This window comes from Meles meles, chromosome 2 (genome assembly GCF_922984935.1).
Source record: "Meles meles chromosome 2, mMelMel3.1 paternal haplotype, whole genome shotgun sequence".
NCBI lineage: Eukaryota > Metazoa > Chordata > Mammalia > Carnivora > Mustelidae > Meles > Meles meles.
Genome location: NC_060067.1, coordinates 203,731,704 through 203,748,325, shown reverse-complemented (window position 1 = coordinate 203,748,325; position 16,622 = coordinate 203,731,704). Strand labels below are relative to the sequence as shown.

At 48.9% G+C, this 16,622-nt stretch overlaps 1 protein-coding gene across 2 annotated transcripts; it reads right to left on the bottom strand.

Moving 5' to 3' along the window:
• Positions 1–1,919: 1,919 nt before the first annotated feature.
• Positions 1,920–14,948, bottom strand: LOC123929136 (beta-defensin 103A-like). 2 transcript variants are annotated; one of them, XM_045984446.1, is made up of 5 exons: positions 14,848–14,904; positions 9,099–9,235; positions 3,479–3,566; positions 2,982–3,155; positions 1,920–2,097 (listed from the first exon to the last, which is right to left on the bottom strand). In XM_045984446.1, the coding sequence occupies exons 4-5, from the start codon at positions 3,037–3,039 to the stop codon at positions 1,952–1,954; spliced, it is 204 nt and encodes a 67-aa protein (XP_045840402.1). In that variant the 5' UTR covers positions 3,040–3,155; positions 3,479–3,566; positions 9,099–9,235; positions 14,848–14,904; the 3' UTR covers positions 1,920–1,951. The 2 variants fall into 2 exon arrangements, with proteins under 2 accessions (XP_045840402.1, XP_045840395.1); XM_045984439.1 differs by lacking the exon at positions 9,099–9,235 and having other exon boundaries at positions 14,848–14,948.
• Between the last annotated feature and the right edge of the window lie 1,674 nt (positions 14,949–16,622).

The following is a 16,622-nucleotide window of genomic DNA, read 5'->3' as shown; positions in this document are numbered from 1 at the left end:
CTTCTAAAATATACTCTGATTTATAGGCAATTAGCCAGCATGGCCAATTGTATTTTCTTTAGATCAAAATTCCCTTAGCACATCTGTTTCCAGTCTTTTATTTTTAATCTATCTTTGCCTTTCCATTTGATACCCCAAGTGGGTTTCTTATAGACAGCGTGTATCTTATTTTTTAAGAAGCTGACAATCTCTCCCTTTGAGATAGTATCTTAGCTGTACACTTTACTCCAGGCTGCAGAGCCAAATTTCCATCTGGCATTATTTTTCTTCTGACTGGAGAATTTTTTTTTTTTAATAGTGCAGGTTTTCTGGGAAGGAATTTTCTTCGCTTTTTGTTGTTGTGGTTTAAAAAGTTTTCCCTTATTTTTTAAAAATTGACTATTTTTTAGAGCCGTTTTTGGTACACAACCACACTGAGCAGAAGATGCGGAGATTTCCCACATGTCTTTACACAGGGACGGCCTCCCTCAGGGTCCACAGCCTCCCGGGGGTCCACAGCCTCCCAGCGGGTATGTTGATTACAGCTGACGCACCTGCACTGACGCACCATGACCTAAAGTAGTTGCGGAACCGTTCACTCGAGCTCCACAGCCCAGCTACTCGTGCAATCCCTTCCTGAGGACGCTCTCTGCGCTGCTGTGGGAAGGCACGTGTTCCGCCTGGTATGTGTTCCTGGAATTGTCCATCCAGTCCCTTCGGCGTGTTGTTGTTTTGCTCTGGGCTTGCCAAGTTTCACCCCAGGCGTGCTCAGACCAGCACCAGGCCAAGATTCCAGGGAGCCCTCTGCTGCCCGTGGAGCTTCACCCCCATCCAGATGCCCCCCTTCTGGTTTTCCGCGCCGAGCACGGGGGGCTTGTGCTGCCTGAACTCAGAAGGATTGCTGGTCGGCCTGGGTTCTCCCCTGTGCTTTGGTCTGGGGTCTGCTTCCCAAAACAAGGGGTCTCCCTCATGCCCCGCCGCCCACCCCCTCCTGCAGCCGCAGCCCCGCATGCTGACTGTGCAGAGTCTGGAAGAGTTGTCTCCCATCTCTGTCTGCTTCCCTAGTTGCATCCCGTCGGAGGCCAGGTCCCACAGCAGTTCATGCTTTTTTGATGGAAAGTGGGATCGAGGCTCTTTTCTTTGGGAATCTGCTCCCTTCTTCTGACAGCCCGGTTCTCTTGCTTTTCCGTAGGGCTGATGTGAGGAAGATGCGTATCCCACGCAGCTCCTGGAATCCTTCCTTATCAACATTGAGAGGCCACTGACTAGTTAAACTGCAGGGCCTTAGACCACGGGGATGAAACAGGTTCTGAGCAGCTTTTGTGCTCAAGACACTTTCCTAGGCCATCCAGAAATGATTAAGAAAAAGTCTTTGCCCTTAAAAATGATGCAACCAGATAGGGAGATTGGAAATAAGCAAGTGGTACAATGCAGAGCTCAAACAGAATTTAAAGAAGAGGCTTTCAGTCCGAACCCTGCAGTATGCCAGAGGAAAGCTCATATTCTTTTGGGAAAGCAGCTCTCTCTGTAAGGAGGTGGTCACATTTGCTATGGTCCCTGGTGGGTGGGCTACAGTTTGGAGATGAAGCTGGGAAGGTGATTATAGGCCTGCTGGCAGGTCAGCTGGAACAGAGGTATGGGTGATAGGAAAGTTAAGGGAACAGGGAGGCCAATCTTATTGGGGAACATAATTTGCAAAAGAGGAGTCAAATCTGATAAAGCTTGGAAAATAAGTTTAGACCTTTTTGAGGATTCCTCCAGAGATTATCCTGCATTTGAATTAAAGGTGAGTCCACGAAGGCTTTCTAACTTACCAGTCTGGTAACAACTACCACAATAACCAGAATTTAAAAAGGACAATCAAGCTTCTCTTTCTTTTGAAAAAAAAAATTTTTTAATTTGATTTTTCTTCTGTAAACTTCCAGGAGGTATTTTCACACTTTACAATGTCCCCAGTCAGCATTTCCGGATTTTATTTCTTTCTTCGGCAGCATTTTCGGCCCGAGGAAGAACAGCGGCCTATCTGCTCCTCCTTTGGCAGACAGCTAAGCAGAGCACACCGCCCGCTCCTTATTCGGCAATAATACCTCTGCAGGGTATTTATAATTCCTCCGTTTCCTGCAGGGACAAAATAGAACACAGGGGAAGGCTTTAGTCCAAGTGCAAGGCTTTTGGAATTCCCCAAATAACCGATCTGTTGCCTTTCTTTTATTTTTCCCCTGTCCCCTTTCCTGAATTGGAAAGTGAATTCAGTTACAGTCCTAGTTGTATGCCTCATAGGGTTGAACACATACATACAGTGCTTTAAATCAAGAAACGAGAAAACACATTGGAAAGATACTGGTTTGAATTTGGTAGATACCAATTTGTAATTTCCTTTATAAATAAAATATTATTCTAATCACTATCCCCAGGGAATTGTTTGTTTTTCTTTTATTTTAGGGTGTCTTCTTTCTTTTTAAATCACCTTTTCCTTTTTTTGGAAAACGAGAAGTAAAGTAGAGGAAGGATTAAGCAACCAACTGACCTGTGCTTCTGTGGGTCACAGCTCAGCTGTGGACCGAGGTGGCCGTGGGGGAGGGATGCGGCTGGGCTTGCAGGGGGCTGGGGCTGCAGGGGCCCCCTGAGGTTTGCAGCCCCCTAAAGACTCCACTTACAACCCCTAAATCTAGTAAGTAGGAGTCTGTGCTTCTGATCTCAGATTAAATCCATCTTTCCTGCTGGGGTTAAAGTTTTTGTATCACTTTCTTTATGTCTCGCGAGCAGGTAAGGTTCGTCCCTGTCCATGAAGGGCTGGTCTTTGTGAGCTATTTAGTCTCTGAAAAGGTCGGGGAAACGGCTTCAAGATTCTTGATGAGTCTCACCAGAAAAAAGAAACTGGTGATGTCTGTTCCCATACAACAAATCTACCTGGTCTGAAGTTTCCGAGGAATGGAAACAGACTGACTCTGAACGACATACTTGCAATTCCTTCAACCCTCTCACCTCCCAACCCATCTCACCTGGAACAGGCATCAAAAACAGAAAGGGCAACAGGAGAAGAAGGTAATAGATCCTCATGGCCGACCGACTTCGTGGCGCGCTCAGACTGGGTGGCAAGGTGTGTTTGCCTGCTTTATAAGGACTGTAGGACACGCCACACAGCCATAGGGACAGGTAAGCAGCAACTGCAATTCCTGTAATGGCACAATGATGACAATATGACGTGTTTCTCGATGCTTCATGCCAGTGTCTCTTACCACACAGACCACGCCCTCTCACCCCGAGTTAATTGCAGACCTAAAGGGTGAAGCAAGCCTGATGTGAGCACGCAGCTATTCTGATGCCCTCTGGGTTCCAGAAGTGCCTCCGGGTCTGGCCGGGAGCTAGCTACAGGTGTAGGTGGCAAAGACCCTCTCCTCTCGGGAGCATTCCCAGAGCATATAGTTGGGAGCTGCCGTGCCCCACTGGGATACTTCTAAGCTATCTTCCTGAAGTCCTAGAAGATTCTGGAGCTCACCTGGGACCGTAGCAGTCCAACTTTGGACATATTCAGAATCTAGGTGCAAGCTCAGGCTGGGTCACACCTTGAGGCTGCACAGGTATGCCTGAAATTGAGATAAAATGGGATCAGCTTCTAGACAATAAGAAAGGGAGGAAAAATGGGCTACTTTCCAGAGTCCCTTACTCTGTGCTCTTTGGTGTGCAATATGGGCTGTAACTTGGGTGAAACAGGGTTTACACTTCATCATTGTCTAAAAACTGTCCGATTCGTGAGTCAAGGTGTCTCATCCTCCTTCATCAGAGAAGGAGAATGCTGGGATGATGTATTTGGTGGGCCGGCACCTCTTCCTTCTTGATGACACTCCCTATACAAATAAGGGGCTTAGGAAGGTGCATTTAAGACTTTTGGTTACTCATGTCTTGGGAGCATTCAAGGAAGTCCAGAGATCAGGTGATTTCCACTGGATATAGATTCAAAGTTTTAAGAACCAGCTTTAAAAAAAATATTGGACATAAATGTTAAGGAATGCATTAGTGGTTTATATTTGTCAATAGGCTATTTAATTGGGAGCTGAAGTCACCATGACATTGTCTGGCTGTTGTGTTGTGTGAACGCAGTTACAACGGACCCTCCGGGGTCCAGGTATATTAATTCTAGGAGTGCGTGTTCGGGTCCCGGCGCACCCGTTGGATTCTGTAAGCCATCTCTGAACAGCTCCCATAGAGAGACAAGTGCCATATGCTCGGGGTCAGAGGGATGGAAGGGAGCGAGATGCAAAGAGTGACCAGTTCAAGTTCTTTCTCTCAGAGAGCATCTGTGTGGGTAAAGGCAGACGTGCGTGCAGTCAAAGCCACAGAGGGGGGCATTTCGACAAGTGTCACAGTACGGGTTCTAGCACAAGGCTATAGAAATGGAGAAGAAATGTAATTCACAGCGGAAGGCAGGTTTAGATGATTTAAGAAGGGTTTCAAGTGGTAGACACGTCTTTTTTTTTTTAATCAAAATTCTCTCAGAAGTTCAGGATTTAAGACAAAGGGGGTATTATTTTATTTATTTATTTACTTATTTAGAGAGAGGCTTGAGGAGGGGCAGAGGGAGAGGGAGAGAAAGAATCCTAAGCAGGCTCCATGCCCAGCGTGGAATACCACGGGGGGCTCGATCTCACGACCCTGAGATCATGACCTGAGCCGAAATCAAGAGTCGGATGCTCAACCAGTGAGCCACCCAGATGCCCCCAAGCAGGTATTTTTAAGTGGGGAAGGAAGTGAGTGTGGGGCGGGACGGGTGTCAGGTGCACAGACAGCCTTGCTTGGTCTTACGCAGGCTAGGAGAGAGGGCGGGGTGAGCGTTGCAGGAACGTACAGCTCGTTCTCAGCCCAGATGCAGGGCTGGTCTTAGGGGAATGATTCATTTTCCACATGGAAGACAGACCCCCGGTGACCTCTTGGTGTAACTGGTTCCTTCAAAGCCTGGAAGGCATTTCCAAGGCAATGCCACTATTTTATAAGAGGGAATAAAAGCTATTTTCCTCACCAGCTAATTTGGAAGCTGGCATTCGGGGACTGGGCTCTGGCCACGGCACCCCCCTCACTCCAAAATGAATTTTGAGGGACACGCTGAAAAGGTTTATATATGTTAGGGATGTTGTGGTAAAAATTCAAATAATAGAGAAGAGGTAGACCCTGTTTTTCACTTTTCCTCTACCTGGGGGAAGCCCTGGTAACTGGGGTTTGCCTTCTTGGCTTATTATACCCTTTTTTTTTTTTTTTTTTTTTTTAAATATCAGGAATACTTCAAGCCTCTTCAGTCCTAGTTGTCACCCAACCTCCAGCTGCGAGTGAAGACGCCGCCACGGTGTTGGATGCACTGGGAAGACCTGGCCCCGCTCCCTGGCCCTGGAGCCTTGAGTCCCGGAGCCTGGACCTGCAGACCGAGCTTGGAACCGCAGACCCCACACCCCGATGCCCTGGCATCCAGATTCTCTCTCAGCTCTAAAGCGCTTTCCCGATGCTGAGAAGGTCGGGGAGGAGTGATGTCAATTATTTAACTTTTCTGTTAGACTTTCCGCTCATGTGTTTGTTTGTTTTTTTTAATTCATTTTGCAAATATGGAACAGAGATTTGGTTGATACAAGTTTTGGGTCCGGGGCAGCCCTATGTGGAGGGCAGACCACTAGGACACTGGCTTAGGGACCAAAGTTAGCCGTTTAACTCTCAACCCCAACTCCTATTATCTGAGTTTCCTGCAGGAAGTTCCTTAGCTCCCTGAGCATCCGAGCCCTCAGCAGTAAGCCCGCAGGGGAGGCCCTCGGAGGGAATGCCGTGAAATGGACTGACAACTGTAAATTACCACATGACCCGAGTATCACCCGTGGGGCCCTCAGGAAACCCAACCAAGGAGGGGAAGGTGATCCTCAGGAAGCTTAAATATGATGGCCTCGGCTCCCAGCAGAGAAATCCGGGAGGTGTGTTCCTTTCTTTTATCTTATCACCATCCAAACGTGGCCCAGCCACTCTCCTTTATGGCCGTTTTGACCTTGTCCTGCCCACTGCTGGATGAGTTACGCAGGCAAAGGGAGGCCTGATCCCGGTCTTACGGTGGAGGACACTGAGATGTAGGTTGAGTGACTTGCCCTCCTAGGCCACCCAGACTGTCAGTGGCCGCACTATGAACTACAGGGAATTGTGTACATTTTTCAGGAGCCCCTGCTCTCCACGAGCCATAAAGACGGGTCACAGGGATGCCTTCACAGAAGGTGGGAGGGCAGGAGGTGGCGAGAAGTCACGGTATTCCTCTGCTCTTCCTCAGAAGGCATCTCTTCTGGGCCTCCAATTCCTGCCAGAAGCCCACTTCATTCATGGTCCTGGCTTCCACCAGGCAGGTCCGCCATGACCTGTTAGGAGCTCCACATCTTGGGCTTTGGAAATATTACCTCCTTCCTCCTTCGGTCCCTCTGGCCTTAGGGACAGGATTGCCTTTCGACTGCAGCCAATTCTGAGGTGACTCACTATACATTTGGCTTGTCAGCTCTCTTAGATAACCATCCGTATTAAATTCTCCCCATTGACGTTCTTAAATTTATTTCAGTTTCTCTGGTTGGACTTTGACGGTCTTCAAAGTCCATGCTCTAAACCATCACAGTATCGTAGTCCTGTCCCTTCCTCTCCTTAAGATGTCACTGCATTGTCACCAGCTAGAATAATGCTTTGCTCTACAAGGACCTCCTGAATGTCCCATCAGCATCTCAAGATTTAGCAGGAAGTGGGATCTTTGAGGCGGTGGCGGGGGGTTGAAAGTCAATGCCAACTTACCGTGGCCTTTTGTTACCTGCTTCCACTGCAGGTGTATGCGAGGTGGTTTCTAGCGTTCTGATTTATTACTGCTATTTTAGCTAAATTATTTTTCCACAAAATAATGTAAACAAGGAAACAGGAAAAAGAAAACCTTCCTTCAACTATGTAACCATAGATTACCTTTTCTTCTAGAAAGGTAAAAACCTGTAGACCTCTAGCTGGGACCATTCATGGAGGTACTTTGTTTTGCCAGGGAATTAGGCCCCCAGGGAGGTTTTAATGCCCAGCTGAGCAGTTTGGCTCATCGCTGAGCAGGTCGTCCCATTGGCCCTGCTTTGTGCCTTGATATGTTTGCTGAGCTCCCAAGAGCATCTGAGCTAGGCCTTCCCCTGCTCTAAAAGGTACTGTCTCCTCTCCAAACCCAAGTCAGACAGGTACTTCTCGAGGTCAGGAGGTGGGGCTACGAGAAGCAGAGGCTTCACTGCACACAGGTCAACTGAGTTGTCTGTCTTCACGGAACCATGCCGTGTGGACAAATACTTCATATCATCCTCAGCTAGCAAGCTTTCTTGGCAGTTTTGTGTCTTGCAAGCATGAACAAATGTTGTTGTCCCTTTAGCTTCCTGCAAATGCCCCTGTATTGTAAACACTTGATTGGCTGTCGTGCTCTATCCACTGTACAAAAAAAGGAGGGATATATCTATGGAAAGGCAAGGGAGGTATGCAAGGAAGGGATAAAGGCTGGGCTTGAGGGACCTACTAGGAGTCACACGATGCCGTTGGGTTGATGGGGTGCCACAGAGAGTCAGACACCACTCTTCTCCCCAGGAGCCACCACAGAGGTGGCAAGGCATCGACCAGGTTAGGGAGCAGTGAGTCGTCTAGTCTGGTCAAAGTCAAGTGGATGAGCGTGTTGGGCAGGTTTGCTTTTAATTTGGTAGACAGGCCATGGATTCATGAGAAACTGGATCTAAGATTTAAATTCTCTAACTGGATAACCGCCTGCTGACAGCTCCTTCCAGAAATGCTGAGAAGGGGGATGCCTGGGTGGCTCAGTTGGTTAAGAGTCTGTTTTCAGCTCAAGTCATGATCCCAGAGTCCTGGGATCGAGTCCTGTATCGGGCTCCCTGCTCAGCAAGGAGCCTGCTTCTCCCTCTGCCTGCTGCTTTCTCTCTCTCTCTCTCTTTCTGACAAATAAATACATAAAATTAAAAAAAAAGAAACACTGAAGGGAAGGTTTGAGAATGCTGGGCATACACTTGGATAACTCTTTCCCAGATCCTGGTGTTTTAAAGACATTTACGTCATATCCTCCTGCAGATGGTGTCAGTGACGGCTCTGGGAGCCAAGCCACTGTGAGGCGAGTGCTCATGACAGGGACCTGGGCCGGGTCGCCTGCTCCTCTACCCATCAAGAGCAGTGTGATTCTCGAGCAGCCAGACACAGTCCAGAGGAAGAAGTTCTCAGGAGAGGCATGGCCTGTTTTCTCTGCCTGGGGCTGTGATGTGAGGAACAAAGGCAGAAGGGAATGGAGATAAAATTAAATTTCCTTATAACCTGCAGCCCACTGACAAAGCCTTGAGGTCGGCAGAGAATGACATTCCTCAGGAACCCCCAACGGTCTTTTTTTCTTTTTTTAAAGATTTTATTTATTTATTTGAGAGAGAGACAGAGATAGCATGAGCAGGAGGAGGGGAAGAGGGAGAAGCAGGCTCCCCACTGAGCAGGGAGCTCGATGCAGGACTCGATCCCAGGATACTGAGATCATGACCTGAGCTGAAGTCAGACATTTAACTGATGGAGTCACCCAGGCGTCCCTCAGGACCTCCCAACTGTCTCAACAACCTTGCAAGAGGGAAAAACAACCATAGCTTAATACTAGCTAGGCCTCCAGGATCTGCGAATCTTCTAACATATGAAAAATTCTGTTGGGAACTTCCTTGTCCTCCCCCAACTCCCAAGTACATCATCTGCCACCCCTCACAACCCCGTGCAGCGCGCAGCAGCTCTCCCTGCCCGCAGGTCCTGTCCCCAGGCTTTGATAAAACCCCGTGCTTTTGCACCAAGAATTCTGTCTTGGTGTCAGCTCCGAACCCCAACATTTCCCTGTCAGCTGTGCCAAAACTCAGAGATTTTTGACTGACTCAGAGACAGTGGGGAGGGCAACTGAGCTTGTCACCGTTTCTGTGGCCTCACATAGGGACTCACTGAGACCCTGTGCATTGTCCATATACTGAAATCACCCTACACCGCCATGTGTACTCATTTCTTTGTATGCAGAATAAATTACTTTGAAGGGATGGTGTCCGTTTTCTAAGGTCTCCACACCCACCAGGTTTTACCTTCACACAGCTGTTCCCCACTCTTCCCAAACAGGATGCTCTAATCCAGCTGGACTCCGGGACTGCCCCACCACGGCCTGTGGCCAGGGGCACAGATTTGACTCTTGGGTCTAGCAGACACAGGGATTCACGTAGCTCTGGGCGAGGGAGAATAAAAGAAAGCGATTCCATCTCCGGATTCTGCACCAGCTCTCTGCAGAGAGCTCGGCCTGAAAGAATGCAGCTTTTCCGGGGGAGGAGGGTGGGCGAGAGCGACTCTTCCTCGTATGACTCTTTGCAGCTGAGAAAACGTGAGGATGGCCTTTCTGAGTAAGAAGACACCCGATGGTTCCGAAGGTACAGTCTGAGTGACAGATGTGCAAGTCCTAGACAAGGGCTCTAAAAATTGATTCCTTCTCTCACTGAGCGCTTCAGCTTCGGGGGATGGGAGGGAACAGGTTCCAACCCTCTCCCCACTGGGTCACCATGTTCCAGACTCTCCCTCGAATTTCTGTTATTTGCACCTATTCTGGCTTCTTCCTCTCGTTCAGGAGGAAGTTTTTCTGCTTCCGTGCCTCTCTTCTCTATGCTCTTTAAACTCTGCCTTTTTAACCACATACCATTACATAACCCCTCTCCTACTCCTTTTTCCCACTGGGTCCTTCACTGTGGTCCACATTCACACTCAATTTTTTATTTAAAATGAACCTGCACTTGACCCTTCTTTTCTCCTGAAACCATGACATCACCCTTTTCTTTTGTTCGTTACCAAATTTCTCAAAAGAGTGGTCTGGGCTCATGTGACCTCTGATGCCCTCAACGCCTTGCTCCCAGTTGATTGCTTCCTGGCATCTGTCTCAAGAAACTCCTTTCAGGTGGAATGAAGTGTGATTGGTGCCAGCACTTACCCGAGTACTGAGCAGAGAGAATGAAGGTGCCGATACCATCAGGCACGGAAGGGAGACCCGCTCTGGAGAGAGTCAGGCTGACGATGGGACCCTTCTAGCAGGCTAAAACTAGTTCAGGAATTTGAAACCTTAGCAATGATGTGATGCTGCGTGCCTTTCCCAGAAACTAAAATCACACCGAACACGGTAGAAGATGAATCTCCCGACTCCCGAGGGCAAAATCAAGAAGGGATGTAGTACACGAAAGTTCATATATAAGGCCACCTTACCATCCTCCTACCCCTCTGACAGCAGTATTTTCTTTCCAAATGGAATGGTATGTGTATGATGCATTACTTTCTGTTTATGTTTTTGCGCTCGAATCAGATTCTTTAACTGCATTTCATGCTCAGCCTCAGTGAAAACTCATCCTATAGCAACACCTGCCAACAGCCTACACAGCCTGCTGGCTGCTTCCTTGGGAAGGATATTCAGAGTGTAGGTGGCTCTCAGAACTCATCAGTGGGCTGGGGGCTGGGGTAGAGGAAGAATGTACCCGAAGACAAGACATGGAACCCCAGGGAAACATTTTAAAAACACAGGACATGTGCCACTCTTCCGTAATCAGAACTGAAACTTGAAATAAATCCATCAGCTACTGTTGCACGAGGCAGTGGGAAAGGCTCAGATGTTTCCCACACAATGACCGGCTTCTACGGAACTGTTAGTATGTACTGAGCACACGTACATGTGGTTGGCACGTTAGTGCACTTTTGTGACAAAAAGGTGTGAGGTCACTATTATAATCTAGACTTTAAGGACGAGGAAATTGAGGCTAAGAGGAATGAAGTGACTTGGTAAAAGTCAAGTTTGGAGCCCAGACAGGTTCACAGATTACACTGAATTAGGATTAGGCCACTTTACCACCTCAGGTCTCAATAACTGTTTTGTTTGTTTGTTTCATTTTTATTTAAATTCCAGTTAGTTGACATACAGGGTAATATTAGTTTCAAGTGTACAATTTAGTGATCCAACATTTACACATAACTATGCTTCATACCCATTTTTTGGCCAAAGGTTTCGTAAGTGGGGTTTCCAGTGGAAAGATATATGACGCTATGCGGTGGGAAAGAAAGCAACAGGACTGGGGGACATGAAGCCATATCTCAGTCACTCAACCCAGACCTCAGAGCTGCATCCGTTTTGAGAACTCTCAGATAAGGGCCTCATGGAAGGGGTCACCGTGGCATGTAGGATGCCAGAGCATCAAGAGAAATGCAAGCAAACGATGAATTTGGTATCTCTATGTCAACCTCCTCTTCCGCATCTCAAAAAAGAAGTTTTGGGGATCGCGTACATCAGGAAGCAGGAAACGTTTTTCTGTAAAGGACTATACAGTAAAAAGAAAATGAGGTTTTGCTGATCATACAGTTTCTGTTGCAACTACTCAGCTCTGTGTGGGTGTGCCAAAGTGGTCATAAGCAATATGCAACAAACGGACATGGCTTTGTTTCAATAAAACTTTATTGGTAAAAATAGGTAGCAGCTGGCTATAGCCAGTGCCTCCTGGCTTGCAGACCCCTGGCCTGCATTTGTGAGACAAGGAGAGAGGAGGCAGCCTCTAAAAGGCTTCTGATGAGCCTCACTTTCTAGTACGCAGGCCCTTGGGTCATCCCCTCCTTTTCCTTGTGGGCTCACCTCATTGATACATTTCCAACACATAGAATCCCACTTCTGGGATTAGGTTATAAAGACCATGGATTCCATTTGGGGTGTCCCTCTACTCTGACTTGCTGACTTTAAGGGAAGCCAGATGCCATATTTACGGCTGCCCTATAGAGAGGCCCATTTGGCAAGGAACTGAGGGAAACTTCTGGTCAACCCAGTGAGGAACATAAGTGAACCTTAATCTAACAGCTTTCAAGAAATCTACTTCTGCCAAGGACTGCATGAGTGAGCTTCACAAAGCACATCGTTCTCTGCTGAGCTTTCGGTTGAACTGCAGCCCTGGCTAACAGCTTGACCGGAACATCATGAGTGCCTTGATCCAGAAGCACCCAGTCAAGCTGTGGGTGGTTCCCATAACCCACAGAAACCCACAGATACTCCACATTTGTTGTTGTGCCATGGGTAACCACCACAGTGAGGTATAGCATAAAGCACAAGACATCTGGAGGCCCATCTTCTGGAGCCAGGGTTCACGTGGACGTAGGTTAGCTGCTTACCCATCTGGACCTTCCATTTCCCCTCTGCCTGCCAAAGGGAGGAGGGGTCATGCATTTCCGAGGTTCTTACAAATCTAAATCCTCATAGTTCATTGAATGGAGTCACAGCGACACCTAAAGAATTGGAAACCCATGGGTGAAATTGAGCCTCCCAACTGATTTTGCTGTCACTTGCCAACATTTAAAGGAGAAAAGATTATGTATTAAAATCCATATCTCTGGCTTCTTCAGAAAAGTGTGATGATTTAACCACTAGGGCCCACACTCATACATGTGAATTCCAAGGTGTTGCCAAAGATCTCTGCCCCTTTACCTAGAATACAAACCCCCTAAACCAGAACCCCCATTCACTATCTTTCACTGGCTTGTCTCACTTCTTCAAAATGCCTGGCTCTGATGGGCTTTCAGGGGTCCCTTACGCTATGTCTGATCTTGCTTTGGGATCTTTCCTGTAACAGAGCAAAGGTTAGATCTTGAGTCTAGGGCATCGGCCCATTTTGGCTCCACAGGCCCTTTGTGAAATGCTGGCTGCGTCGTATGAACTGTACCCACACATTCTGCTGCATGGACTTCGGGAAAGCCCCGGCTCAGAGCCTGGCCAGGAGGTGTACGTGGTTTGTAACAACACCTGCATTCTTCCTTCTCTCTGCCACACATCTGGAAGACCTCTCCTTCCTCCCACAACCTTTACAGAAAAACACACTTCAGCACTCCCCTGCGCACACATATACCCGCACACACGCCCACACCCAATTACAGAACTCACGTAGATCAGAGAGAAGCTACACTTCCTTATATTCTCTCTGCTCCTGACCTGTCAGGGCTCAGACAACTTTCCATTTTCCCACCAGGTGCAGGTCCTCGCTGCTCCCCTCACCTGTTGGAATCTATCTCTAACACAACCCCTGTGACTCCTCCTTCCATTGCCCCATCCGCTTCCTTCCTCTCCACTCTTACAGTCACTGTACACATCGTTTCTATTTGTCTGTGTTGCCTGCATTTGGAGTCTCATTCTTTTGGGTGCCAGGCATTATCAGCTTGTGAAAAATACAGTCTATCTATGATAGGGATATATGCACATGCCGATTTAAACTACCATGACTCAAAATTCATCTTGTGTTGAGGGCATACTTGTGTTTCGTTATAAGCATTTCACAAGATGTCTGTTTTAGGAAGCACTCCGGCTTTGGGCCAAGTCCTGGCTTTAGCACGCTACTTAGGTACACACGTGCATAGTTCACAACACCTGCTCAGATCTGCACACCCAGCCATGGAACATGTCCTGCTGAGGACAACCTATAAAACCAGGGGTTAGGTGGGATTAACAAAAATATCTACATGTTGTCACATGTGGTACACATTTTAGAAAAATAATCTTGATCATGGCCTGAATTTTAATTCTTCTGGAGACTGACTGTTGGGGACCACCTCCCACCCCCCGCCACTGTGTTCATAGTGCTGTGAACAAGAGATACTCGGCGGCGGCCAGGACGAGCGGGGCGGGGCGCTGCTTTCCAAAGGGGCAAGATTTACTTCTGTCCAGTTGGTTCCCTGTAGCCTCTTGGGAACTAGATTTTCTTCAAGAGAATGGGTGCTCAGTGTCACAGGCTGCCTTGTTCAGGCCCGTGAAGTGTCTACTGGATGCCCCATTTTACTGACTTTGAGTGTTTACCTCTTCCTTGGAGAGATGCGGAAGCTCTGAGTATCAGCCTGCAGACCCACTACAAAGCTACGCCCACTTCCTCAACAAGCAAGAACTATTACGTGTACCCAAATATTTCGTCTTCATTTCAGTCTAACTGGAATGGCCTGTCTTTCCCTGGAACCGTCCCCTAACATCTGTACTTTTTCCTGGTCTCTCGGCGTTGCTGCTGTGTGTGGGCTGAGCTCCGTCCTTCCTTCTCTGTCCTGCTCTTGCCTTCTCTCTGCCTCTTGTCATCACTGTCTGTGTTCCTGTGTCTGTCATTATCCGTCTCTTATGGTGTTCTCTGGTTTTCATCACTGAATGTGTGTGTGTGAGTGTGTGTGAGCATGTGTACACGCATGCCCATGCACAGACACACTGCCTGGGGGTCTCTCTACCTCTGCCTTTGAGGACGGTGCAGCGGTCTCTGGTCTCAGAGTCTCTCCACACCAGAGGTCTCTTCCTGACTGGCGGTGTTCCAGCCCCCAAGACCACCCTCTGTAGCCAGCCGGGGGGATTTTCAAGCAGCCTCTTCCGGCCACCGGGTGCCTCCAAGGCTCACATGGGAAAGCAGGGCCAGGACAGACACAGCTGTTTCTGTCAGCAAGCCCAGCCACAGAGCTCTGTAGTGACATCCGTTGAAGGTCATGGGGAATAAGATAACAGAGATATGAACCAACCTTCATTTTTTTTTTTTTTTAATTCCTCAAGCTCTATCCTTCTTCCACAGAAGCCTGAGCTCAGAGAAGGTTACAGGCACTTTTCATCCTTTGGAGACAGTCTCCTACAAAGAGAAAAGCCCCCTTTTCTAGTGTGCGACATCTATTTCTATTTTTACTTCTACACGGGCAAATAAACGAGGTGGCTATTCGTTTTCCTACCCCCTCTTTTATTTTTTGTCCTTTGAAGGTCCCAACTTCCCCAGTCCACCGTCCTCACCTCCAGGAGGACGTGGTCATTTGATTGGATCCTACCTGGAAAGAATCCAGCCTCTCCGCTGGGATATGAAGGGAAGGGAGACGCTCCTTAATGATCCCGGGGAGCCTCAAGGAGCAGCAGGACAGAAACCAAATGCTACTTTGTTGAACAATGGTGTCCTGACTCTCCCGGAAGTGAGAAACATCTTAGCAATTAGGGAACTGTTCCCTTCCTCACTCTGAGTGAAGCCTGTCGTCTTCAAAACCCAGTGTCTGTCCTGGGGAGGTGCACCTCTAACACGGCCAGGAGCTGGAGAGAGAGCTGTGCGCCATCACCTTACAGTCACTCCGGAAGCCAGCCTGAGGCATGGGACCACCCACACCATCCTTAGAAAGACCAGCCCCTCCCAGCCTAACGTTCCCTGGAGTGTGAGTGTCCCCAAACACCCCTGGTTGTCCTGCTGCCGTCCAGCTTGTTCAAGTGAATGGAAAGAGGTGGGGGAGGGAAGAGGGACACCCCCCACTATAGCGGGGGTGGGGAGAGCATGGGGGTGGGCTGGAGAAGGACCATCTGGGCGCAGGAGACCAAGGCTGGAGTGGGACAAACACTCCAGAGTACAGCTTTCTAAAGGATCTAAGCCAAGGGAATTTCCTTCTAGAATGTGGGGAATACATTAATTTGCCAGACTTTAATTTTTTACCTTTCTTTTGATAAGGTGTCCAGAAACATCAGTAAAATATTCCGTCCCTGCAAGGTCCGTTGCAAGAGTGTTAGGGAGTTTGCAGGACTGTTGGGGAAGGGGACATCACCTGCTGCGTGGAGGTAGGGCAGCAGGGGCCACAGCTGGGAGGGCTCGGCCATGGTTCTCAGCTCTGAACGCACAATAGCTTCCCTTGGTACCTTCACGGAAACAACTAAGGAGCCCATCAGATCCCTGCCGGTGGTGCCTGGGGCATAATGAGGAAGTGTGAAAAGCTCCCAACCAGGCATGAGGCATCGTGAACCACAGCTCTAGAGGAAGATGATTTCTAAAGGGTGAGGACACTCCCCTGGCTTAGAGACAGACCTCACCGTCTGTGCTCCTCCAGGTTCCTCCCTGTGGCAAGACAGTGACAACGATCCAGTGAAAAGTGCAGCTTTTCCAGTTCCTTCGGTCATGCACGCCTGTGGCAGGTGCCACACCCGGCATCAGGCATCACCTGAACACCCAGTTCTGTGAGTCACTGTGACTCTGCTCTCAGTCGGGCAGGCAGGCAAGAACTCCAGGGAGCACTCGGCTGCCTCCCGCACGGCCGGGTCTGCTGGGAAAGGGCTGGGCCTCTGCTCCCTCACCCCGTGGGTGCGAGTGCCTCCCTGGTGCCTCAGTTGCCCTCCTGCCTTTCTTCCAGTTGTTCTGGCCTTCGGCGGGCTTTGCTCCAGCGGAGGGGCTTGTGTAGAGAGACAGCTCCTCACACAGCAAGAGGGATGGAGAGGCACGGCCAGGCTGAGAAGCCTTCCTCGCAGGGGACTTGAGCTCCAGCTGCATTCCTGCCTCTAGCTGCGAGCGCCCACCCTGGGCCACGCTGGGGAGAGTCTGATGGTCTCATTGGTGGCTGCTGGCCCACCTCAGCGGCAGGGGTGGGGCCAGGGGGATGCGGGAGTGGGACAGAGTTTCTGAGCCTCCCTACATTCTAGTAAGAGCTGGTCTCATCACCCTTGCGGATGCCATGAAGAGGACTCATTAACTTCCTTCCTTCATTTCTTCCTCTTCCCTTCCTCCCCGGACACTCACTCTTGCACTCGTCATTTCCTGTCACCATGTTCTCTCTGGTTTGGGAGCTGACCTCCATCC